The sequence below is a fragment of the Lithobates pipiens genome, unplaced genomic scaffold, assembly GCF_037356315.1.
Source record: "Lithobates pipiens isolate NorthernLeopardFrog02 unplaced genomic scaffold, aLitPip1_a1.2 Scaffold_13, whole genome shotgun sequence".
Taxonomy (NCBI): domain Eukaryota; kingdom Metazoa; phylum Chordata; class Amphibia; order Anura; family Ranidae; genus Lithobates; species Lithobates pipiens.
This window is the reverse complement of record NW_027507718.1, coordinates 271,218,274-271,241,384: the sequence shown is the minus strand read 5'-3', so window position 1 is coordinate 271,241,384 and position 23,111 is coordinate 271,218,274. Positions and strand designations below refer to the sequence as shown.

Sequence of the window (23,111 nt, the reverse complement as noted above, 5' to 3'; positions counted from 1 at the left end):
CACACAAATCATTCATACGTGGTATATTAATGAAAATTAGCTCTCATAATAAAAAGAAGAGGACGCAGTGTATTTCACAAATAGACAATTCAGAAACTCAACTCAAAACCAATCCATATCCATCACAATCAGCACAACTGATATCCTTAAGACAGGACTCCACTCTTTTAAACACATGCAACGAAAACTGAGGGCCATCTCCTATTCCACCTCAAAGCAGGAAAAAGGATGGCACAACGCCTCAAAGTAAGGAGAGCTAAAACAAAAATATCACACCTATATCCCCCACGCATAAAGGAACATCTAACTAATCCTCAAGATATAGCAAACGCATTCAGCGACTACTATAGCGACCTATACAACCTTATCAAAGACTCGTCTATACATCAACCCTCTAAGGAAAAGCTCCGGGACCTGATGGCCTGACAGGGGAATATTACAAACAATTATCCACCCACCTAACCCTACACCTAACTAATCTGTTCTGGAAAAAAGAAAACCCGCAGCACTAGGTGAGATCAGGAAGCCAAATGATCTAGCAGGTTCTCGCCTCCGCACACAATGAAATTAGAAGAAATGGCCGCACACCACTGTAGATGAAAATCCTCTTTATTTGAACATCCCAAAAATTACAGGGGAGGACGTCCTGTGACGGCCACCCAGAAATTGAGGCCTGTGCTGTAGCCGTCATTCGGCTATGGCCTGGACCTCAAGTGATTAAAAGGAGAGGGGCAGAGGCTGGGAGAAAGAATTGACACAGCCCTGTTCATGATCTACCTGTCAGCTTCCTGCAATCAGTAGGTTGCCGACCCAGGCTACATACCATAGTTTGTAGGCGCTTTAACCACTTCAGCGCCCTGGAACAATTTACCCACTTCCTCACCAAGCCATTTTTTGCGATACGTCACTGCGTCGCTTTAACTGACAATTGCGTGTTGTGTTCGTGCGACACTGTACCCAAACAAAATTGATGAACTTTTATTCCCCACAAATAGAGCTTTCATTTGGTGGTATTTGATCACCTCTGCGGTTTTTATTTTTTGTGATATATACAAAAAAAGAGCAACAATTTTGAAAAAAAAAAACTCAATCTTTTACTTTCTGATATAAAACATTTCCAAAAGAAAAAATATAAAAACAAACAAATTTATTTATCAATGATATGTATTCTCCTACATATTTCTGGTTAAAAAAAAGAATATATATATATATATATATATATATATATATATATATATATATATATATATATATATATATATATATATATATGGTTTACAAAATAGTTATTACGTCTTTATGGCATTTTTATTATTTTTTTTTACTAGTCAGTGATTTTTAGCAGGACTGCAACATTGCGGCGGACAGATCGAACACCTAACTGATATTTTTTACACTTTTTTGGGAACCAGTGACATTATTACAGTAATCAGTGCTAAAAATATGCATTGTTATTGTACTAATGACACTGGCAGGGAAAGGGTTAGCTCCAGGGCCGATCAAGGGGTTAAATGTGTTCCCTGTTTGTGTTTACTAACTATATGGAGGGCTGTGTCACTGGGGAAACACACAGATCTGTCTTCCTATATAGCAGAAAGACATGATCTATGTGATCTCCCCTGTCAGAACGGAGATTTGCCTTGTTTACACAGGCAAATCCCATTTTGTCATTGCGGGGGAACAATCGCGGGTGGCCGCTGGACCAGCTGATTGGCTTCCTGCCCTGGCCAATCGGAGTGCGTGCGTGCCCACAAAAGCTAATTGGGTTAACCAAAGACATGTAGCAGAATACATTTTGGCTTAAAGTGATTGTATAGTCATTTTTGAGACTTTTACCTACCGGAAAGCCTATAATAAGGCTTACTTGTAGGTAAAAAAAAATATCTCCTAAACCTGTACCGTTTAGGAGATATTCCCCTCGCAATTCGCCGCTGACTGCAACGGCGCATGCGCACAGGGGATTCTCTGGCTAAAGTCCGGCAGACGCCGGACCCTGCCGGAAAGAAATCTCCCGCGTGCACGTGCGGGAGTGACGATATCACAGCTCCGGCATTCCCGGAAGAAACGCAGAGGGAACATGTCAGCTCCCTCAGCGTGGATCGGGCCAGATGTCGGGGGCCTCGTTCTAAGGTAAGTATTTCATAATGAGCTAGTATGCGGTGCATACTAGCTCATTATGCCTTTTCCTTTGCAGGTGAGTAAAAAAAAAAAAATCAGCGGATATACAACCGCTTTAAATTTATGAAGAAATTTGATTTTATTGGATTTTTTTCAACAGAAAATATTTTTTTTGGTCTTTTTTCTTTTATATCGCCAAAAAAAACAAAACAAAAAAAACCCAGTGGTAGTCAAATACCACCAAAAGAAAGCTCTATTTGTGTGAAAAAAAAATTATATCAATTTAATTTGGGTACAGTGTTGTACGGCCGTGCAATTACCAGTTAAAAAAGCGCAGTGCTGAATAGCAAAAAAATGGCCTGGTCAAGAAGGGGTAAAACCTTCCAGAGCGGAGTGGTTAAAGTGAGAGCAGGATCAACCCCTGAGGGGGCATATTCCTTTCCCCCAGCTGGACAGTACTGGCCAATAAGGAATGAGTGGAAAGGAAAGGGTTAGTGTGTATAACCACACAGACTGACAGGGCAACATAAACTCACTAGGGGTGTCACCCTCCTGTAATAATAATTTGGCACACTGCTACTGGATTGAAGCCGCTCTGCCCCGAGGGTGGAGGCGTGGTGTACAGAATCATGACGTCCATGTCAGGGGAAGAGCATTTCCGGTGCTCTGGGTGTACAAAGATGGCGGCGGCCGAAGAGTCTTTTTTTTTTTTTCTTTTCTTATAAGTAGAATCTATTAGACATTATTCTTGGGTGTACACAAATGGAGACGGAAGGTCTTTCTTGAACCGAGGGGCCAATATACATAATCTCTGGGTATAGAAAGATGGCGCCGTCAATTTTTTTTCGGGTTACCTTGCCGCCGGGTGTTCAAAGATGGCGGCGGGCCGAAGGTTTTTCTTGAAAGGAGGGGCTGGTATACATTAGCCCTCCCCTCTGTCGCTGTGTGCTGTCACTGTGTGAGCTCAGAACACCGGGGCTGGAGGGGTAGAGGAGCCCCGGATCATGGAGAGTAATAAGGATGAGGCCAATCGGTGTTTACTGATCGCCAAGACAGCGCTGCAAACCGGGCAACGGGAAAAGGCCCGAAAATTCCTGAATAAAGCTGAGAAGCTGTATCCCAACTCAGAGGCCCGGGGTGAGTCGGGGGGCCAGGGGCCCTTGTGGGTTCGTAGTGGTTAGAAGTGTACATGGGGCATTGCTTCCTGATGGCAGGCTTGGCATGGCTCATCATGGTGTATGAAGGTGATGGGAGGTGTATGATGGTGTATGGAGGCGATTGGGAGGCTTATGGAGGTGATGGGAGGTGTATGATGGTCTAGGGAGTAGATGGGAGGTGTACAATGGTCTAGGGAGGTGATGGGAGGTGTGCGATGGAGGTGTGCGATGGAGGTGATGGGAGGTGTGCGATGGCGGTGATGGGAGGTGTGCGATGGCGGTGATGGGAGGTGTGCGATGGCGGTGATGGGAGGTGTGCGATGGCGGTGATGGGAGGTGTGCGATGGCGTTTGGCCGTGATGGGAGGTGTGCGATGGCGTATGGAGGTGATGGGAGGTGTGCGATGGCGTATGGAGGTGATGGGAGGTGTGCGATGGCGTATGGAGGTGATGGGAGGTGTGCGATGGCGTATGGAGGTGATGGGAGGTGTGCGATGGCGTAGGGAGGTGTGCGATGGCGTAGGGAGGTGTGCGATGGCGTAGGGAGGTGTGCGATGGCGTAGGGAGGTGATGGGAGGTGAGTGATGGCGTACAGTATCTCAGGAAAGTCAGTACACCCCTCACATTTTTGTAAATATTTTATGTCTTTTCATGTGACAACACTGAAGAAATGACACTTTGCTACAATGTAAAGTAATGAGTGTACAGCTTGTATAACAGTTTAAATTTGTTGTCCCCTCAAAATAACTCAACACACAGTCATTAATGTCTAAACCGCTGGCAACAAAAGTGAGTACACCCCTAAGTGAAAATGTCCAAATCGGGGCCCAATTAGCCGTTTTCCCTACATGATGTCATGTAACTCGTTAGTGTTACAAGGTCTCAGGCGTGAATGGGCAGCAGCAGTTGCGTTGCTAGGGGGTTGCTTTTGGGGCTATAGCCCCGAATCTCTGGCCCAGAGTCTCTGCAGGGGTCTCCAAGGGGAGGGGAGGCTCCCCGGGGACCCCGATGCAAGGGGGAGGCTCTATGGGAATATATATACTCACGTATATTATATACATGTGTATGCCCACCCAAGCGTATGACTTTCTTTACTACGTTGCTATGGGCTGTAGACCTAGCAATGCCCCTGGGGAGTAGGTGTGTTAAATTTGGTGTTATCGCTCTCTCATACTGGTCACTGGAAGTTCAACATGGCACCTCATGGCAAAAAACTCAGCATTTGAAAGAATTGTTGCTCTACATGAGCACCTGAAAATGAGCTGCAGCACAGTGGGCAAGACCATACAGCGGTTTAACAGGACAGGTTCCACTCAGAACAGGCCTCGTCATGGTCAACCAAAGAAGTTGAATGCAAATGCTCAGTGTCATATCCAGAGGTTGTCTTTGGGGAAATAGACATATATTATTATTCATGATTTATATAACGCCAGCGGTTTACACAGCGCTTTACAATGTAGAGAGGACAGCACAATTACAGCATTGCTGCAGAGGTTTAATTACTTGCTTACTGGGCACTTAAACCCCCCTCCTGCCCAGACCAATTTTCAGCGCTGATGCACTTTGAATGAGGATTGTGCGGTCATACAACACTGTACTCAAATTAAATTTTTATAATTTTTTTTCCGCCACAAATAGAGCTTTCTTTTGGTGATATTTAATCACAGCTGGGATTTTTATTTTTTGCTAAACAAAAAAAAAGATGGAAAATGTTGAAAGAAAAAAAATCATGTTTAATAGTTTGTTATAAGATTTTGAAACCGGTAACTTCTCCTTCATTGATATGCGCTGTTAGGCGGCACGGATGGGCACTGATGTGCATCACTGTTGAGGCACTGATGGGTGGCATTGTGGGTACTGATGGGTTGCGCAGGTGGGCACTGGTAGGCGGCACTGTTGCCTATTGCTAGGTGGCACTGGCAGGGGCACAGGTGGGCACTGATGATTTGGCAGCAGCTTGCCGTGATCGGGACTGATGTCCCTTTCATGGCCACCGGTGATCGGCTGTCAGCGCAAGGAGAAAAAATAGCTGATTACCGGCTCTGTTGACATAGCATGATCAGCTGTCATTGGCACCTGCAGGGGGCCCGCAGACCGCTCGGGCACGGGATGGCACAGGTCCGCGCTGTAGCCATCACTCGGCTATAGCGTGGATCTCAAGTGGTTAAGGGGTGGGGGTCAGCTTATCAGTGCTCAGGCCATACGCCGCATCAAATTGGTCTGCATGGCTGTTGTCTCAGAGGGAAGCCTTTTCTAATGATGCTGCAAAAGAAAGCCCGCAAACAGTTTACTGAAGACAAGCAGACTAAGTTCATGGATTACTGGAACCATGTCCTGTGGTCTGATGAGACTAGGGTTGCATCGATAGTTCGATACTAGTATCGGTGCCGATACCGAGTATTTGCACAAGTATCAGTACTTGTGCAAATGCACCGATACCTGAAACCGATGCTTTCAGGCTCGGTTCTTTGAGCTGTCAGTGGGTCCCCCCAGTTTTGAAGAAGTCTGGTAATTTGTAGCTGTCAAGAAGGAGGGGGGGGGGGAAAGCAGCCAGCAATGTTTATTAACAACATTGCTCAGCCCTGAAACACTAAAATAAAAGGAAACATTGTTTCTTTTTGTATATTTCTGTTTCTTCATCTGCAGATCAAAGGGATGAACAAATGTTCTTCTGTTTAACCCCTTAATAACCCTTATTTTACTGTAATTAGCCTTAATTAACTCCCTATTCTCCTCCATTCATTTCCTGCTTTTTTTTTTTTTTCTTTTGTTCACGTCTATATTATAAACGATAAACAATTAAAACTTTATTTGCTTTCTTAGTGAATATTTTTACACATGTATATATCAACATGCTTACACATTTCACATTGAAAAAGCACTAAATGAAAAAAAAAATAAAATAATTTAATTTGTAGAAGTTAAAACAAAACGGTTGCAGTAGGTATCTGTAATTGGTATTGGCAAGTGTAAGGAAAAAAAAGTATCGGTACTTTGTAAAAAAAAAAAAATGGTATCGGTGCATCCCTACATTGTGTATTTTGCACTGGCATACATATTTTTGAGTCCACACAATGTTTTTTGATTTTGTATATCTTTTCCACTAGTATTCATTCTAGATGCTGATCCTATGGCTAGGGGGCTCACACTATATAACTAGTACATAATAGTGTGGATACCATTTCCTGTTTGTTTTTGTTTTTTGTTTTCTTGCCTTTTTTATTTTTTTGTGTTTTTGGTATATAATGGTTTTTATTATAACTATTCAGATAGCAGCACTGTTAGCACTTGCTATAGACCCCTGTATAGTACATACCAGCACTAGGAACCCACCACGCATCCAGAGGGTCTGGAACATCACATATTAAGAACAGTGCCACTTCTATCCCTCTCCTCCTATATTAATGGCTGTGTGTTGAGTTATTTTGAGGGGACAGCAAATTTACACAGTTATGCAAGCTGTACATTCAGTACTTTACATTTTAGAAAAGTGTAATTTCTTCAGTGTTTTCACATGAAAAGATATAATAAAATAGTTACAAAAAATGTGAGGGGTGTACTCATCTTGGAGTTTCCGCATGTACAGGGGACTGCTGGGCCTCTCATTTCTAACCTCCCACCTTAACCTAAAATGTGGTATTAAAATATATATAATTTTTACATTGCTTTCTATTAGGTCACATTGGTCCAGCCTGCCCCCGTTTCCCCCCATTGCAAATGATATCCCAAGAGGCATCAGAGACCTTGACACAATGCTTGAGGAAGACCTTGCCGTGCATCTTTAAAGAGGAGCTCCAGGCATTTTTGTGTTTATTAAAAGTTAGCAACTACAAAAAGTGTAATAAACACACACTCATCTGTCCCAGAATCCAGGGATGTGGCCACCCAAACCCTCAATCCTCGCCCTCTCTTCTTGCCGGTGCCGACTTTACAAGTGTGGGCACCCGGCTGTGGCAACTTGCAGTTTCAGAGCTGGGTGTGCACTGGGCATGTGTGAGTAGCGCTGTGCTTCCTGAATGGCTGGGAAATCTCCTGGGACCTGTGACATGCCCAGGAGCATTGCAGGGAGGGGGAGAACTTCCACTTGGATCGCTTAGGCAGTCTGGTCAGAAGTGGGAGCAGGTACCTGTCAAAACTAGGAGTGCTTAAAGCGGAACTGCTCCTGTTTGGGTGGAGCTCCACTTTAAGGTGTTACTAAACCCAGGACCCTGCATTCACTATATCTGGTCTCTCACAGTACACAGAACATGTAAATGCAATTATTTTAGTAAATATAAACTGCTAAATACCTTTTCTCATCAGCAGTATGTAGCAGTCTTGTGACTTCGATCAGTGTCTGGCCAAGCACTGATTAAAGCTTGTAAGAGGAATTTCCATTCTCCTACAAGCTTTAAGTTTTTCAATGTTGTGAAAAACTTGGCAGACTGCCTGTTTTTTCTTTTGACAACTGAGAGAGCAGAGAACTTTCTACGCTTGTTACATGAATGAATCTGGAAATTCTGCATAGAGGTCGTGAGGGGGGTTGAATTTTTTTTTTTTTTACCCTTATCCTCTTTCAGAACAGCAACCTACGAGAGACCTTGGCTCCTCCCTTCTTTGGAAACGCCACCCAGCCTAGATTTAAAAGGTATGCTTCCCCGCCAGCTCCTCAGTTTTGGTGTTTCCTCCGGCAAGGAGACACTGCAAGGAGCCATAGCTAAAGACAGCCTGGGAGGCTGAAGCCTGTATGTCCAGGAAGGAGACAGAGGTCTCTGGGGACTAGTGGTGCTATGCCTCGGAGAGGGGTTACTTGGCAGCCACACTGTTGTTTCTATTGCCACCCCAGCTCTCCAACAGTTGTGTCGTGGGATGCTTCGGGGGCCCGCCTTCAGGTTCTCAGTGGAGACTTAGGAGGAGGCACTGTCCCCTCCCCCCCCCCCCCTCCTTGCATTCTGGTGCAAGCCGCGATGGAGCTCACAGTGGGGCCAGGAGGCGGGTGATGTTGATTTCGGCAGGGGGTGTGCATCTTTCCTTGATCCGCGGCTTCCGGTTCCAGCCGCGGATGCTAAAGGCGGGCCGGGCTTTGGCTGATGGGGACCCAGAAAGATCGCACAGGTGGTTGGAGGTAGAGGTCGACCGATATATTGGCCGATATTTGCCGTTTTTTAAATAATCGGCATCGGCCGATTGTGCTGATAAAAAGCCGATTTAGAACTACAGCGGGACTTTGAAATGACTTCTGTATAGAAGTCAGTGTAAGTTGCCTGAGTCGTCATAGAAACACTTTCCTCCTCTCTGGGCAGCCTGACAAGAAAAGAACAGAAAGATACAATGTTTACACTTCTGAATGAAGTCATCTCTGCGTGTAGAAGTTCTCAGTTTAACCATTTAAAGACTAAATCTTTTCTGACACTTGTTGCTTACAAGTAAAAATCCTGTATTTTCTGCCAGAAAATCACTTAGACCCCCCCAAAAATTATATATATTTTTTTAGCAGAGATCCTAGGGAATAAAATAGCGGTTGTTGCAATATTTTATGTCACACGGCATTTGCACAGAGGTCTTTCAAATGCATTTTTTGGGAAAAAAATACACTATTTAAAAAAAAAAAAAAAAAAAAAAAAAAACAGTAAAGTTAGCCCATTTTTTTTTTTTTTTTCATCCAAAAGTTTTGACTACCTGTTTTTATTTAATGTATAGGTTTTTTGTTTTTTTTTATCTAAATCATACATACAAGTAAACTGATTGGAGGTTTGTTTTGTTTAATAAATGTTTAAATGTAAGAAATTTTCTGTATCACTTACGAAGACTGCTTTCACACTGGAGCGTTGATGGTAAAACGCAAGTTTTAGCGGCTCTTTACCATCATTTTAGCGGTGCTATTTGGCTGCTAGTGGGGCACATATAACCCAGCTAGCGGCCAAGGAAGAGGTTAAATGCGCCCATGAAGCACTGCTGCCAAATCGCATTGCATGCGCTTCGGCAGTGGTGCCCATTCATATCAATGGGCAGGAGTGGTGGAGGAGCGGTATACACCACTCCAAACGTGCTGCTTGCAGGACTTTTTTTTTTTTTTTTTTTTTAAGATCCTGCCAGCGCATTGCCTCAGTGTGAAAGCACTCTGTCTTTCACACAGACTGCAGGGGAGCCATTTTGCAGGCACTTTACAGGCACTATTTTTAGCCCAAAAGCGCCTGAAAAACGCCCCAGTGGGAAAGGTGTGTTAGGGGGGATTAAAAAAAAAATAAATAAATAAAAAAGGAAAAAAAAAAATAAATAAAATAAAATCGGCCTAACATATCGGCCCAAAAAAATCGGCATCATATATCGGCTATCGGCCGCTATGATTTCTAAATATCGGCATCGGCCAGAGAAAAACCCATATCGGTCGACCTCTAGTTGGAGGGCCCAGAGGCAAGACCATCATTTTACGGCGGGAGCATGCCAGAGGCAGGGGCCATCCTGGCGGCTTCTGTCGTTGCTGACATCAGCCATCTTAAGGTAAGGAGGACCAGGGGGTTGCGTCCCTTACCTGTATATCACCTGTAGGTCCACAGGTGGGGTTCCCTCTTGGTGGTCGGAGGGGAGGAGACACAGGGGACCCGGGGGCTGTTGGTTCTATGTGCTCTCCTGGGGGTGGTCCCTACGGGTCTGGCTGGTGGAAGGGGAAAGGTCCCAGGGTTTTGGACTGCCTAACAGAAACAAGGGGCAGGTGGTAAATCCCACAGCCTCAGTCTGTACCTCACCGGCGGTAGTAGGGTACCGTACCCTTTTCTTCCGGTCACCCCCTCTGGGGAGAAAGGCGGACCAGAGGTTTCCATTTCTTTGTTGCATACGAGTCGCCCCATTAGTGCGATTGCATAGGCGACATGGCGCCGTATTTTTCCCTTGCGACAGCATGGCTGGTATGTCTAGGGGAAAGAAGAAAGCTACAGCGCGCAAGGGGGCGCAGCTATTGCGCTCCAAGCTGGCCCACAGGAAGCATCCAGCGAGGTCACTTCTGGGGCATATTATGTCATCAGCTGGCACCAGTCATGCCAGTTACAGTCTCTCCATACGGCGCAAGCAGGGAGCATGGATGGTAGTCAGAGGCTAAGGGCTCTGATTGTTTTCTGGGACCTGAGTTCAAAAGCCATTCGTATCCTAGGTACTGCACAGCACCTGCACCTTCTGCTGGACATGGGGCAGCTCTGTGGCCTAGAAGTGAGAACTTCGGCTTGGCATCCCTGCTGGTATGGCTTTCAAAGGGGAAGACAGCAGCGGCTGTGGACCACCAAAGGGGTGGGATCGACTCTTCTGCGACACCTGCACAGGCAGCAGAAGCAGACCCCAGCACCTCACAGGTAAGCCTGAAGTGTTTGTACTTTCCATGCACATCCTTTGAGTGTTTTCCCCCTTGTAACCAGTAGGGACTGGGTGAAGGGGAATCTTCTTTTTGGTTTTTTTTCTCCTTCCTGCACAAGGTGTATGGAGTGGGTATGGTTGAAAGAGGTGGGCCGCTGAAAGGCAAATCATGGCTCACAATCGGTGCAGCCATGGGAGTCTGCCTGTAGACTTAGGATCTTGTCCTTATGTCAGCTCCTACTGACCTTTGACGAGTCACATTATGAAGTAACTCAGTGGTTAGTATTTCAGCTCTGGGTCACTGATTTGATGGGGCTGAGAGTCCGTTCCCTGAGCGGTCTCCTAGTGACTTGGGCCCGTCTAGCTGGGCCGAAGGCCAGGGTGGCTGACACTTCTGCTTGGCAACACTGGGGTGGTTAGTTTAGATCCCCCTAACATTCTAGTGCTTGCATCTGGTTGTGGGTGTTCCCTGTGTTTGTGTGGGGTATCCTACATGCCCCAAACTCAGGCTGACATTTGATATGCCTGGTGCATTGGCTGGAAAGATTCCACTCGTGACCAGAAGTGTCAGCTCACACAGAGTGTTTACTATAGACACTGTAGTGAAAACTTTTTGCTTGTTTAGGACCGGCAAACCAGCTTGCCTAAAATTTTCAGGCGGGGTCTTCAGGTTTTCCTGGCTGACTCACAAACAATGAGGAAAAAGAGCTTGCGTTAAAGGTGTGGCACCTAAACTGTGCCTTAAATCCTGAGGTCATGAGTTTGAATCCCAACCAAGCTAGCACCCTGCGTGTTTCACTAGTGTTTTTTGTTACAGGGTTGATGGCCGGATGGTGCCTGATGGCCACATAACCTGTATGCACCTGATATAGGAAACTAAATGGGGATCTCTGGTTTCCGATATCAGGGGGTGGCCCCTTGTATGGCATCATGGAGGGTTAAAGGCCTTCAGGTGACCAGACCCTAGTAAGATGCACTAGTTTCTAGAACACTTGTTAAGAAGTGGAAGAAGACCTGGATGGTGAATCCAGAAAACCCCCTCATTACAAAATTTCTCTGGAGGAGGTGGTTGCAGGAGGATAAGAAAAAACACTCCTGCTCCACAACCAGTTATAGAGTATTGGAGAACATGCGTTTCTGTTCATTAGGTCCGTTGGGAAGTCTAGGGTCCAGCTTCTCGGAAGGCTTTGGTTTAGTACACTCTGCTCCCTCCAGACACATTTATATTCCACAGATCCAGACTTACCGGCCTAGTCCTGGGAGATGGAGGGGTATTGTTGGATTCCATGCTCAAGAGAATGAACTTTTCTGAAAGGGGTGTCGCACATCTCAAAATATTGTCTGACGCATTAATGCATGGTCAGTAAGAGGACGGGCAACCCCCTAAGCGATGGGTAATGGACAGCATGTCCAAGACTGTGCGGTATCCCTCCGAAAGGGGACCCGTTCCTTGTCCTGGGCCGGAGGCGATTCCTGAATCGCATAACAGACTGGAACAGAGCCCTTCCTGTGAAAATAAGGAGGACCAGATCTCATCTGGTGAAGGAAGTTTTGACTGAACTCAATGGAGTCCTCTTGCAGTTGCAGGCACTTCCATAGGAACGGTCTATAGGGTAGTTAACCCTGGGATCTTTAGTTTCCCCAGGGAACTCTGATTTCCTCCCATAAAACCACCTCTTTTGGCCTAAACCAGCAAAGCTCCTGGGTAGATGCTGTCGCTCAGAGCTGGCATTTTTCCCAGGTGCTATGCCATCTCGCCCACCCACAGTCTTACTGGTGGGCATAGAACACTTCACGTCTTTCTCATTGTATCACACTGACTTAAAGGACCACGGTTCTCTGTCCTGGAGGCTCTAGGAACCGGGTGGTCTGGCTACTAAGAGGGATCCCTTAAAGATTATATTTTATGCTCCACTTACCTGAGATTTGGAGGCATTTCGGCAGCTGGACCAGTGTTAGGTCTGCAGTTTCCAAGTAGGACCAAACTTTACTCATTGTAGGCCCTAGTGGGCTCTTCCTTTGAACTTTAGTTCATGTGTCAATAAGGGGTTTCCTTCCACAAAAGTAAGGGTTAAAATCTCTAGCAGTACCTGGGCAAGATGGTATTGGCTAACAATCAGACAAGCCTATATGTAGGGAGATCTCAGAGAAGCTGATGCTACTCCACGCCAGATCTGTGCAGCGGCAACGTGATTCAGCTCTCCTACCTTTTTACCTGACACTAGAGGCTGATCTTGTTCTCAGCAAAGGGATCAAGCTCTTTGGACACAGAGTCCTGTAAGCTGTAGTCCCACCCTAAGGGTAAGAGCTCGCTTATCCTCTCATAGGTTGCTGTCCTGAAAGACGATATGGGAAAATTGGAGTTACTTACTGGTAACTTCTTTTCCGGGAGTCTTTCAGGACAGGACCCTGTACCCACCCTTGTTGGTTTTTCCTTTTGGGTTCCTGACTCAGGAACCATCAAAGTAATTTAAAGTGTATGATGTGTTCTTGTGTCTCCCCAGCTGGCTGGAGTTGCTCTTGAAGAATTGAGCTGGCGGGGAAGCATGCCTTTTAAATTTAGGCTGGGCTGTGTTTCCTAAGAAGGGAGGAGCCGAGGTCTCTCATAGGTTGCTGTCCTGAAAGACTCCCGGAAAAGATGTTATCAGTAAGTAACTCCAATTTTATTTTTTAATGATTAATCGTGCAGCTCTACTAGCAATACACACCAAATTAAGCATGTGCAGCTTATCCCCAAGGCTCTGTTCTATCAGAAGGATTGGGGCTAGTGGAAGAAGGGGAGGATCACTGAAGACAGTAGTAGCAGGAATTGGATTCCTGTTGAGGCTTTCAGAGGCTAGGTGTGGCCGCTGGCCACATTCAGTATAATGACAGGTTAGGTCAGCGACCTGTCATTTATAGTGAATCGGGCTGGTGGCCACACCTAGCCTCTGAAAGCCACAGCAGGAATCTGATTCCTGCAGCTACTGCTTGCACCAGCCCCAATCGCTGGAGTGAATGTAGCCTTACAGTGGAACTTTAATTGCACTTTAACTGTTTCCCAAAACAGATTGAGGCATGGCCTTAGAGCAGCGTTCCACCCAAAAGTGGAACTTCTGCTCATTTTGTCTCCTCTCCCCCCTCCTGTGCCATAATTGGCACCTTTCGTGGGGGGGGGAAGAGAGAGACAGGATGCCTATCTTTTGACAGGTATCCTGTTCCCACTTCCGGGAGTCCACGTCTCTGCCCATGACGTCACCGCTGACCTGTCGCCAGACCAGTAGGTAGAAGAGAGGAGCGGGGCCATGTGCATGCTTAGTAGGGTTCCTGGTGTAAAGCCATAATGCTACACTGCCGGGTTCCCTTACCTGCAATGGCGGCGTCAGCAGCTGACTGAAACGCCTGCTGTGCCAACATCGCTGGACTCTAGGACAGGCAAGCATCCTATTATTAAAAGCCAGCAGTTGCAGTATGTGTAGCTGCAGGCTTTTAATTATTATTATTTTTGGGTGAACCTCCGCTTTAATGATAAATGTAACTACAGTTGCGTTTGTGAGCTCTTAACTGAACTGTTAAGTCATGAAAAGGCTGGGGTCATAGATGATCACATGTGCAGTACCATGGCAGCTACAGATAAAACGGAGGCAAGGATGGCCGCTTCCTTGGCTGTAAATTCTACTGTAAAAGTTTGTTTAAGCCAAACTGGCCCAAACAAACTATATACTGCATTAACAGGTGCACTTCCTGTGCGCACTGTATTAACTGTATATAGCCTCTGCTACATACAGCACTGTGTTCCAGCAGTGGAATGGGTGAAAAGTGTCTCCTAGAACAAAATACTCAGCCATTCTTGGGAAGTTTTGCGTTTATGCAAATGAATACAAAGCTACCTTCTGGCTGAGGTAGACATGATGAGGTCCTCCTATCCATCTATGCGTCTCAGCATATCAGAGGAAGTTTGGACTTCATAGAATACAAAGCTTCCTGTGAATGGCTGAGCAGCACTCGGCCTGACTCGATTTTGTTCCAGGAGACAGGAAGCTCCCATTCAACTGTCTGAACACAGCTCTGTATGCTGTGTGTATCTGAGGCTATATACAGCACACACAGCTGCTGCATATCAGTGAAATAGTTCATTTGGACCAGCTTGGGCCAAACAACGTAAAGGGATGTTAAATGTGCAGTTAGGCTATAACTCAGCATAAAATGTAAAAAGGGATGAAGGACAAAAAGTGAACCAGAGATGTGAAGCTTCATCCTCGGCACTGTTTTATGAATTTACTTATTGAATTTTATTTATGGGGAAAAAAAATCAGAAAAGAGGAGAGTCCAGTCATGTGACCTGTCAAAAATGTGACAAACCTCTCCTTCTCTCAAGTAATGTTCTTTAGAGGATTATGCAGAGAACATACAGTAGGAGGCTGCACAACACTCCTTTTTTTTAGGAATGAAATGAAAAATGCAGGTACAGTGTGGAGTAAGCACTTCGGTGTATGCTTTAGGCCTTATGTCAACAGGCTTTGGGCTTGTGTTGCTGGCATCAATTTAAGTTACTTCAGCGATCATTCAGAATTCATTGACAGGTGTATTTAACCTGTACTTGATCTATTTCTAACCTGCATTTAAAGTGAAGACGGCTAGTTAACACAAGCCCCTAAAGAGGACCTTCAACCCCCCCCCCCCCCCTTTTTGAAACTTGTTAAAGGTATAGTCTGCTTTTTATGAACACTTAATACATCCACATTAATAAACAAAAAAATGCATTTTGCATTCAGGCCTGTAGAGCATTGTGACTATGATCAGTGCATCATGCTCCTGGATTGCTTAGCCCCTGGTCCATATGGGTCTGGAAAAAGTAATTGTTGGACTACAAATGTGGTGACACAACACTTGAGCTTCATTGAGATCTGCGAGTTCCTCTGACACAGGGCAGATGGGTCTTTTAGAGTTTCCATCCACAGACCCCGTGAATGGATCATGGAATGGTTAACCTGGCTATGTTGGCTCCATCCTTGCAACCATGCTAAATTAGAAACTTAAAGCGGAGTTCCACCCAAAAGTGGAAGTTCCACTTATGCGATTCCTCCCCCCTCTTCCTGTGCCACTTTTGGGACCTTTCCGGAGGGTGAAGAGCGGGTACTTGTTTTACAGTTTCCCTGTCCCCACTTCAGGGAGACCGGCCCCGGCAAATTAAGTCAGCAGCTCCTCTTCCCTCCCCTTCTGGGCCAGTGAGAGTGCCTCGTGCATGCGAAGTAGGGATCCGGCCGTGAAGCCGAAAGGCTACACTGCCGGGTTCCCTTATCCCTTACCCACAATGGCGGAGGCAGCACCCTACCAGCCAAGATGAACATCGGCTGCGGTGCCGACATCGCTGGACTCCAGGACAGGTAAGTGTCCTATTAAGTCAGCAGCTACAGTATGTGTAGCTGCTGGTTTTTAAAGGGCAGGATTACGCTTTAAGTGGACGCTTCAGGGAGAAGTATGAGGAAATTCAGGTGAGTGGGATTCAGAGAACACAACCATGTTTCATGGTATACCCTAAATATGCCTGTCATAGAAAAATGGTCACAAAGGTGAACTGAGCCTTTTTGTACTGTTGGCTGAGATTTTTCATTTTCCTACCAGTCATCCAAGCATCTAAAAGAATATTTCGTTTCTTCGACCCCTTTCACATTGAAGGTGGATTTCAGGTGGATGAGTCTGCTTCTGAGGAATCTGGGCCAGAAGATGTCCAGTTATTATCAGCCTCTCAGTCGCAGAGGCTTTTGATCCAGACTCTTACCAAGATGGTTCGTTCTGCCTTTAAATTACCTCCTGCAGAGGTTTATGAGCCTCCTTAGTCCTCTTTGGGGTCCCTGAGGCCACCTCATGCTGCACAGGCTTTCCTCTTGCACCCGCTGCTGGAACAGGCGGTGTATGCTGATTGGAAACATCCTGACAGGATTTTCATTGCTCTTAAAGAGGATTTCCCTTTTTTTATATCCCATGGAGGAAAGGTTCGTTAAGAAATGGAGCATGCCAGCCGTAGATGTGGAAGTCTCATCCTTAAACAAGAACTTGACTTGTCCAGTGGATAACGCACAGGGCTTAAAAGACCCCATTGACAAGAAAACGGGGTCATTATTAAAGGCTTCCTATTTTCTTTGGCCAGTTCAGCTATTTAGCCAGCTGTCACAGAAATTGGAGTGTGCCAGTCCTTAAAAGATCAGACAGCCTGACAGGCTTAACCAGGAGGATGAACTGGTCAGCCAATCTTCCCTGTAAGAAGTTATTGGCAGGGTTCCCATTACATGGGGAATGTTTGGTGATGATCTGGATAAATATATCCAAAAGAATTCCAGAGGAAAGAGTTCTTTACTTCCTGTAAAAAACAAAACGAAAAAAAAGAAACAGGTGTCCCTCATTTAAAGCCTCTGGGATTTCCACAGGTATTTCAGCTCCAAGGCGGTTTTGCTGCCAACAGGGTGTTAGAGCCAGGGGCAAGCCCCAGGACCAGAAAAAAACCCTGGGTCCAGAACTCTTTTAAACCTGGCACCAAGCTCTTCTTTTGAGGGGACGCTGCTTCAATTTGCAGACATTTTAGAGAACAGTGGTACAGGACAAGTGGGTCACCTACACAGTGTCCCACAGTTACAAGCTGGAATTATGGAGGTTTCCTCCTCAGAGGTTTCTAAGATCCAACGGCCCTGCGGATCCTCCAAAAAGAAATGTATTGTTTCAATCACTAGAGCAGTTGGTGCATCCAGGGAGTGATCATACAGGTTCCAGTGTCCAAAAGAGGCACAGGGCTTTATTCAAACCTGTTCACGGTTATAAAACCAAATGGGGTCATAAAGGGACATAAGGCCAATCTTGGACCTAAGATCCCTGAACCAACATCTGTTAATCCAATCCTTCAGGATGGAGTCGGTCTGCTCAGTAGCAGCCTGTCTCCAGATGGGACACTTCTCGGCCCTCATTGATATCAAGGACGTGTATTTACATGTACCTATCTCTTCACCCTCATCAGAGGTTCCTGTGATTTGCAGTAGAACGTAATTTCCAGTTTGTGGCCCTGCCCTTCAAGCTTGCCACATCACCTGAGTGTTTACAAAGATCGTAGCACCTGTACTGGGTCTTTTAGGGGCCCAGGGGATCTTGGTGCTCGAATACTTGAATGATCTCCTGCTCAGAGATCACTAACTACAGTCCCTGGAACACAGTGTAGCCTGCACAGTGCATTATTTAGAAAACCTGGGCAGGGTCATAAATACCAAAAAGTCAACCTGGAGACCAGCTTAGAGTCTCGTGTATCTAGGTCTGATCCTGGATACGGTCCAGGCAAAGATATTTCTGCCACCCATAAAAATCTGTGCCCTGAAGGATCGGGTGCGTCAGAAAAGGGGCACCAGGAAACCCTCCATTCGGCTCTATGAGAGTCTTCTGGGAAGGCTGGTGTCTTCCTTTGATGCAGTTCCCTACGCTCAATTCCATTCCAGGCTTAAACAACTAGACATCTTTTCGGCTTGGAACAGGAAAGCACAAGCCCTGGATTAACCATGTCCTTATCTCAGTGGGCAGGCTTAAGCCTAAGCTGGTGGTTGCAGGATCAGAACCTGCAAAAGGGAAGATCCTTCCTCCCGGTGTCTTTGAGAGTACTGACCAGACACCACAATCCCTCTCCTTCCATAATTGTTGCGCAGGATTCAGAGAGGGGGTTCCAGTCATCCTGGTGGCAACAGCCTGGCCCAGAAGGCCCTTGTTCCCAGAGATCTTGAGCTTGGCAATAGACGGGCCATTGACACTTCCGTGCCACCCTGATCTACTGTCTCAGGATCCTGTATTCCACTCCAATTTACAATCTCTAAATTTGATGGCATGGCTAGAAGCCAGGATGTTAAAGGATCGTGTCCTCTCGGGACCGGTGGTGTCTACCCTAGTGAATGCCAGAAAAACATTCACTAGGAAGATCTATTATAGAATCTGGAAAGCCAATGTTGCTTGGTGTGAAGCCAGAAAATGGCATCCATGGAAGTACGTGATTGGGAGAATTCTCTCTTTTCTACAGTTGGCTGTGGAAATCAGATTTGGCTTTGAGTAGAATTGGGTCAGATTTTGGCCTTGTCATTATTCTTCCAAAAGCCCTTAGCCTCCCATTCACTGACCTGAACCTTTATGCAGGGGGTAACTCGTTTGCTTCCCCCATTTAGGTTGCCTATGTGTCCTTGGGACTTAAACCTGGTACTGTCCGTGTTTAAAGAAAAAAACATTTGAGCATATCAAGGAAATTCCATTAGTCTTGCAGTCACACAAGCCAGCTTTCCTGATGACCATAACCTTGGCTAGGAGGGTGTCTGAGTTGGCATTCCTTTCTTTCCTTTTCGCCATCTGGTATCTGTGACTCAGATTTGTAAGGCTGCCACCTGGTCTTCAGTGCATACGTTCACAAGATTTTATCGCGTGTATGTTCAAACAGCCAAGGATTCTGCTTTCGTGTACAGTGTACTGCAGGCTGCCTTATAAGGTCTGATGGGTATTGTTTTGGCAGGGTGACTCCCTCCCCTTTGATTTTTTTTTTTGTGGGCAATTTGTTGGGACAAAGGCTGGTGTTAATGCTCCAATCATCATGGCATCATGGTTGATTATGGTGTCCGGTTGATTGAAGCGCATCCATTATTACATTGTTATAGAAAATTAAATAGTTAACTCCCCATAATGCAGAATCAGTGGGAGCCCTGAGCATGTCACTTGCCACTGTCGCGGGCCACCAGAGGCAACTAGTCACTTGCAACTGTCGCGGGCCACCAGATGTCTATTGTCACTGCATTGGTGGCAGCGTTGGTCCATGTAGCACAGAGGCAGACTTCTGTGCAGTGGTTGGTACTGAGTGAGTCCAGGAGAGGGGTGCGCGGTGATGTCCTCTCTCTCTGCTCCCCACCGCAGCTCCGACATTGAAGAGGCCCGGTGGTGAGCGCGGAAGAGCAGTGATGCGGGGTCGGCAGAGAGATGTCATCTCTGCTCGCCTGTGCGCTTCTCTCATCCACCTGGCTCTCTCATGCTGCCCGCCGCACCTGCGGCCTGTTGGTTGGAGACCCCTGCTTTAAAGGACTATATGGGATTTTAATGGCATTCACAAAAATGTACACAGATTAAAATGAAATTATTTATTTGTGATAAATGGTTGAAAATTGTACATAAAGCACAGTATATCGGCTGACAATATACACAGCAACTTCTATTGCTATGTCTGTACTGTCCCAGAGGTCTTATAGCAAAGGTATATTGATTAGTATTATCTGGTGAGTGTGGGAGACTGCCACATCCAACAGTGTCCCATATTCCTGCCCACTGGATGATACATTTATCGATAAAACTTTTGCTATAAGACCTCTGGGGCAGTTAAGACATCCTACATAGCAACAGACCTGATTGTGTATATTGTCAGCCGATATGCTGTGTTTTATGTAATATTTTAAAACCTTTATCGCAAATTTAATTTTAATCCGTGTATGTTTAATTGTGAATGCAGTTCAAATCCTATATATAGTCTTTTGAAGCATTATGTTGTAGGAAGCCTTTGTTTTCATAACACTATACTCCTTCATTATATATTCTACTTGCAGCTGTATCTGGTCTTAAGGTTAAAATGACATGAACATGTTGCAAGCATGTACAGTATTTGTTTATATGTACACCTGACGTTTCAGCTATGCAAGTTCATGGTGGGTCAGACTGGCCGAGCCGGTCATTGCGGTGTATGCTGACTTGACTCTCTCATTTAAATTAGTAATGTGCTATGGAGTCTTCATTAACTGATTAACACTTTGCTGAGACATGATCTAAGGTGTTGGATCACACACACGTTGCATTCTTGTGTAGTTGGAATCTACAGTACTGTAGTTGCACTTTTTGCAGTACACTGGTGTTCAGGATTTGGACCAGGCTATCACATTAAAGTAGATGAATGTTTTGCCTGGAGCTGGTCTTTAATATAAAAGTAAGAAGCTTTATTGGCCATGTTTTTTTTTTTTTGTTTTTGTTTTTTCGTATGGGAAAGTAAGATGCTCTCAGATTTTTACTGATTTCCTGGGTGGTCACTGAAACAGGAAGTGAGGGGAAATTTTCCCAAGAGCACAGTGTTTGGCTGCGGAAACCCAAGTTTCAGTCTCTGCTTTTTATCCTTGACTAAGGGCCAGTTCACACCAGATTCAGTTCTGTTTTTTTTCTGCACCAATAGTCAGTTCCGGTCACTTTCCGCACCAGAGACTGACCCGAAACTGACTGCATGGTGTGAACTAGAGCCATTGGAATACATGGAAAACACTGTGCATGCATTTTTAGGGCCAGTTCACACCAGATGCAGTTCCGTGCAATTCCGTTTTTTCTGCACCAATACAGTCAGTTCCCGGGCTGTTTCTGCACCAGAAACTGACTGCTTGGTGTGAACTGGAGCCATTGGAATACATGGAAAACACTGTGCATGCATTTTTAGTGCAGAAAAAAAAGCGCACGGAACTGCATCTAGTGTGAACTGGTCCTAAAGGAAAGTTTGGGCTGAATTTTAAAGTGATTCTTAAATCAAAAGGTTTAAAAAAACTTACCTGAGTCCAGTGCTGTGCCTGGCTGCAGCCCTTCTCCCCCCCTCTTCCTGCTCTCACAGGCTACATTGATAGGACAACTTTACAGTTGCCACAGGGTGAAAGACCGCTTTAAAGTGGTTGTAAAACCCATTCATGAAATTTTGACCTGGGCACATATATCTGTAGTGTTTTGTTGATCTCTCTCCAAAGTTCTTAGTGCTGTGTCTTTCTGCTGCGCCGTTCCTCTGATGCGCTGTTCCTCTGTTATCAGCATGATAACGTCTCACAAGTTCTCCGACAACCGAGATAAAAGCAACTGAAAATTTGTGTCGGGGAGTGAGATGAGCAGAGAGCTTGTCTATTCAGAGTACAGCTGTACACATTTCTTCATTCCTCTGCCTATGTGGAGTGGGGGGTGTGCCTTTCCTCCAATCAGCTCTCACACAGTGTAAGCCCAAACTCCACACCCAGTGCTGGAAGAGGAAACAAGATTTCTAACAGGATCTGCACTTTCCAAAGAATGTAGACACCTGAAGACAGCAGATATACATGTAGGGAGATTTGGTTCATCTCTGTATCATCTGAGGCTGTTCACTTCACTGGGTATAGGAGAGGGTTTACATCCACTTTAAGTAATCGACTCATTTAATGGTTAAATGTTTGGAGCGGCTGGGAGCGGAAATGCTGAAGAGTACCAGTTGGTCTTCACTAGAGCTGATGGTGGAGATGGGCCAGAAACCCTAGTGATCCCCGGTTTTCTTTTGCTGCAAACTAGTACCAGGTAGCGGCTGTCTAGATCACCCAACTAAGGGGTTGCTGAGATAGAAGGGCTACGGTGCAGACACTTCACAATGGGGTAGAGAAAGGGTAGTCGTGTGCAGGTGGCAAACGAGTATGCTTTCAAATTTTTTTTTTTTTTGGTTTTAGTATAATTCTTTTCCCTGTGTTTTCTTGTTTTTTTGCCTTGTAATGATAGGCTTACATCTTGTCCATGGACAAATGTCCATGTGTTGTTGCACCTAACTTGTCCCCATGCACAAAGGGGACCGGTAACTTCCTATTCTGGGTCATACAGCTTCCAATAAATGCTTCATCAACCCTTCTGTGTTTCATCACCATTAGCACTCCCGTAATTGTGATGCAACACTTCATGAGTGCGCTCGCTGTGTCTGTGAATACTTTGCCTGTTTGCGGCTGTGTCTGATCTTATTACCTGGTTTAATCATTGTATCACTGAGCTTGATTGGCCAGCAAACTCGCCTGACCTAAACCCCATAGAGAATCTGTTGGGCACTGTCACGAGGACAGTGTGGGGGAATGCAGATGAGCTGAAGGCTGCTATCAACGCAACCTTGGCTTCCATAACACTGCCTCCATGCCATGACGCATTGATGCAATAATTCATGCAAAAGGAGCCCTGACCAAGTATTGATTGCATACTATACTGTACGTTGACTTACTGAAAAGTATTCATTTTTTTTTTTTTTTTTTTTTTTTTAATTGGTCTTATGTAATATATAAAATTTGGGTTTTCACTAGCTGTAAGCCATATTCATCAAAATAAAAGAAATTCTTGAAATATATATATGTGTGTGTGTATCTATCTATCTATCTATCTATCTATCTATCTATCTATCTATAGTGTGTGTGTGTGTGTGGCACCTATAGAAGTATCTATATCACTTTTTGAACTGAAATAAACGTTTTGATGTTATTCTAATTTTATGAGATGTACCTGTATCCTGCGGGTCTAGTGCGTTCTGATCCCACCCTGTAACAGACCTACATGGATGTACACTCTGCGATGTGCATGAAGATGCCTGCACGGGTCTGCACTGAAGACCTGTGCATCCCACATGGCGTTTTGAATTGATACGCCACTGTAAATGAGTCCTGATACATTAGCACGTTTTTTAAATAAATGGATACAAATATTGGCCTTTGGTAAAAAATAGCCACTCTTCGGTTTTAGTAAA

General features: G+C 45.3%; 1 protein-coding gene across 1 annotated transcript in view; it reads left to right on the top strand.

Annotated features, from left to right (window-relative positions):
• The first annotated feature begins 2,948 nt into the window (after positions 1-2,948).
• Positions 2,949-23,111, top strand: part of DNAJB14 (DnaJ heat shock protein family (Hsp40) member B14) — a 79,366-nt gene continuing 59,203 nt past the window's right edge. The window contains exon 1 of the mRNA XM_077476621.1: positions 2,949-3,255. Within this exon, the coding sequence (XP_077332747.1) occupies positions 3,123-3,255 (133 nt within the window). The 5' untranslated portion in view covers positions 2,949-3,122. The remainder of the gene's footprint in view (positions 3,256-23,111) is intronic.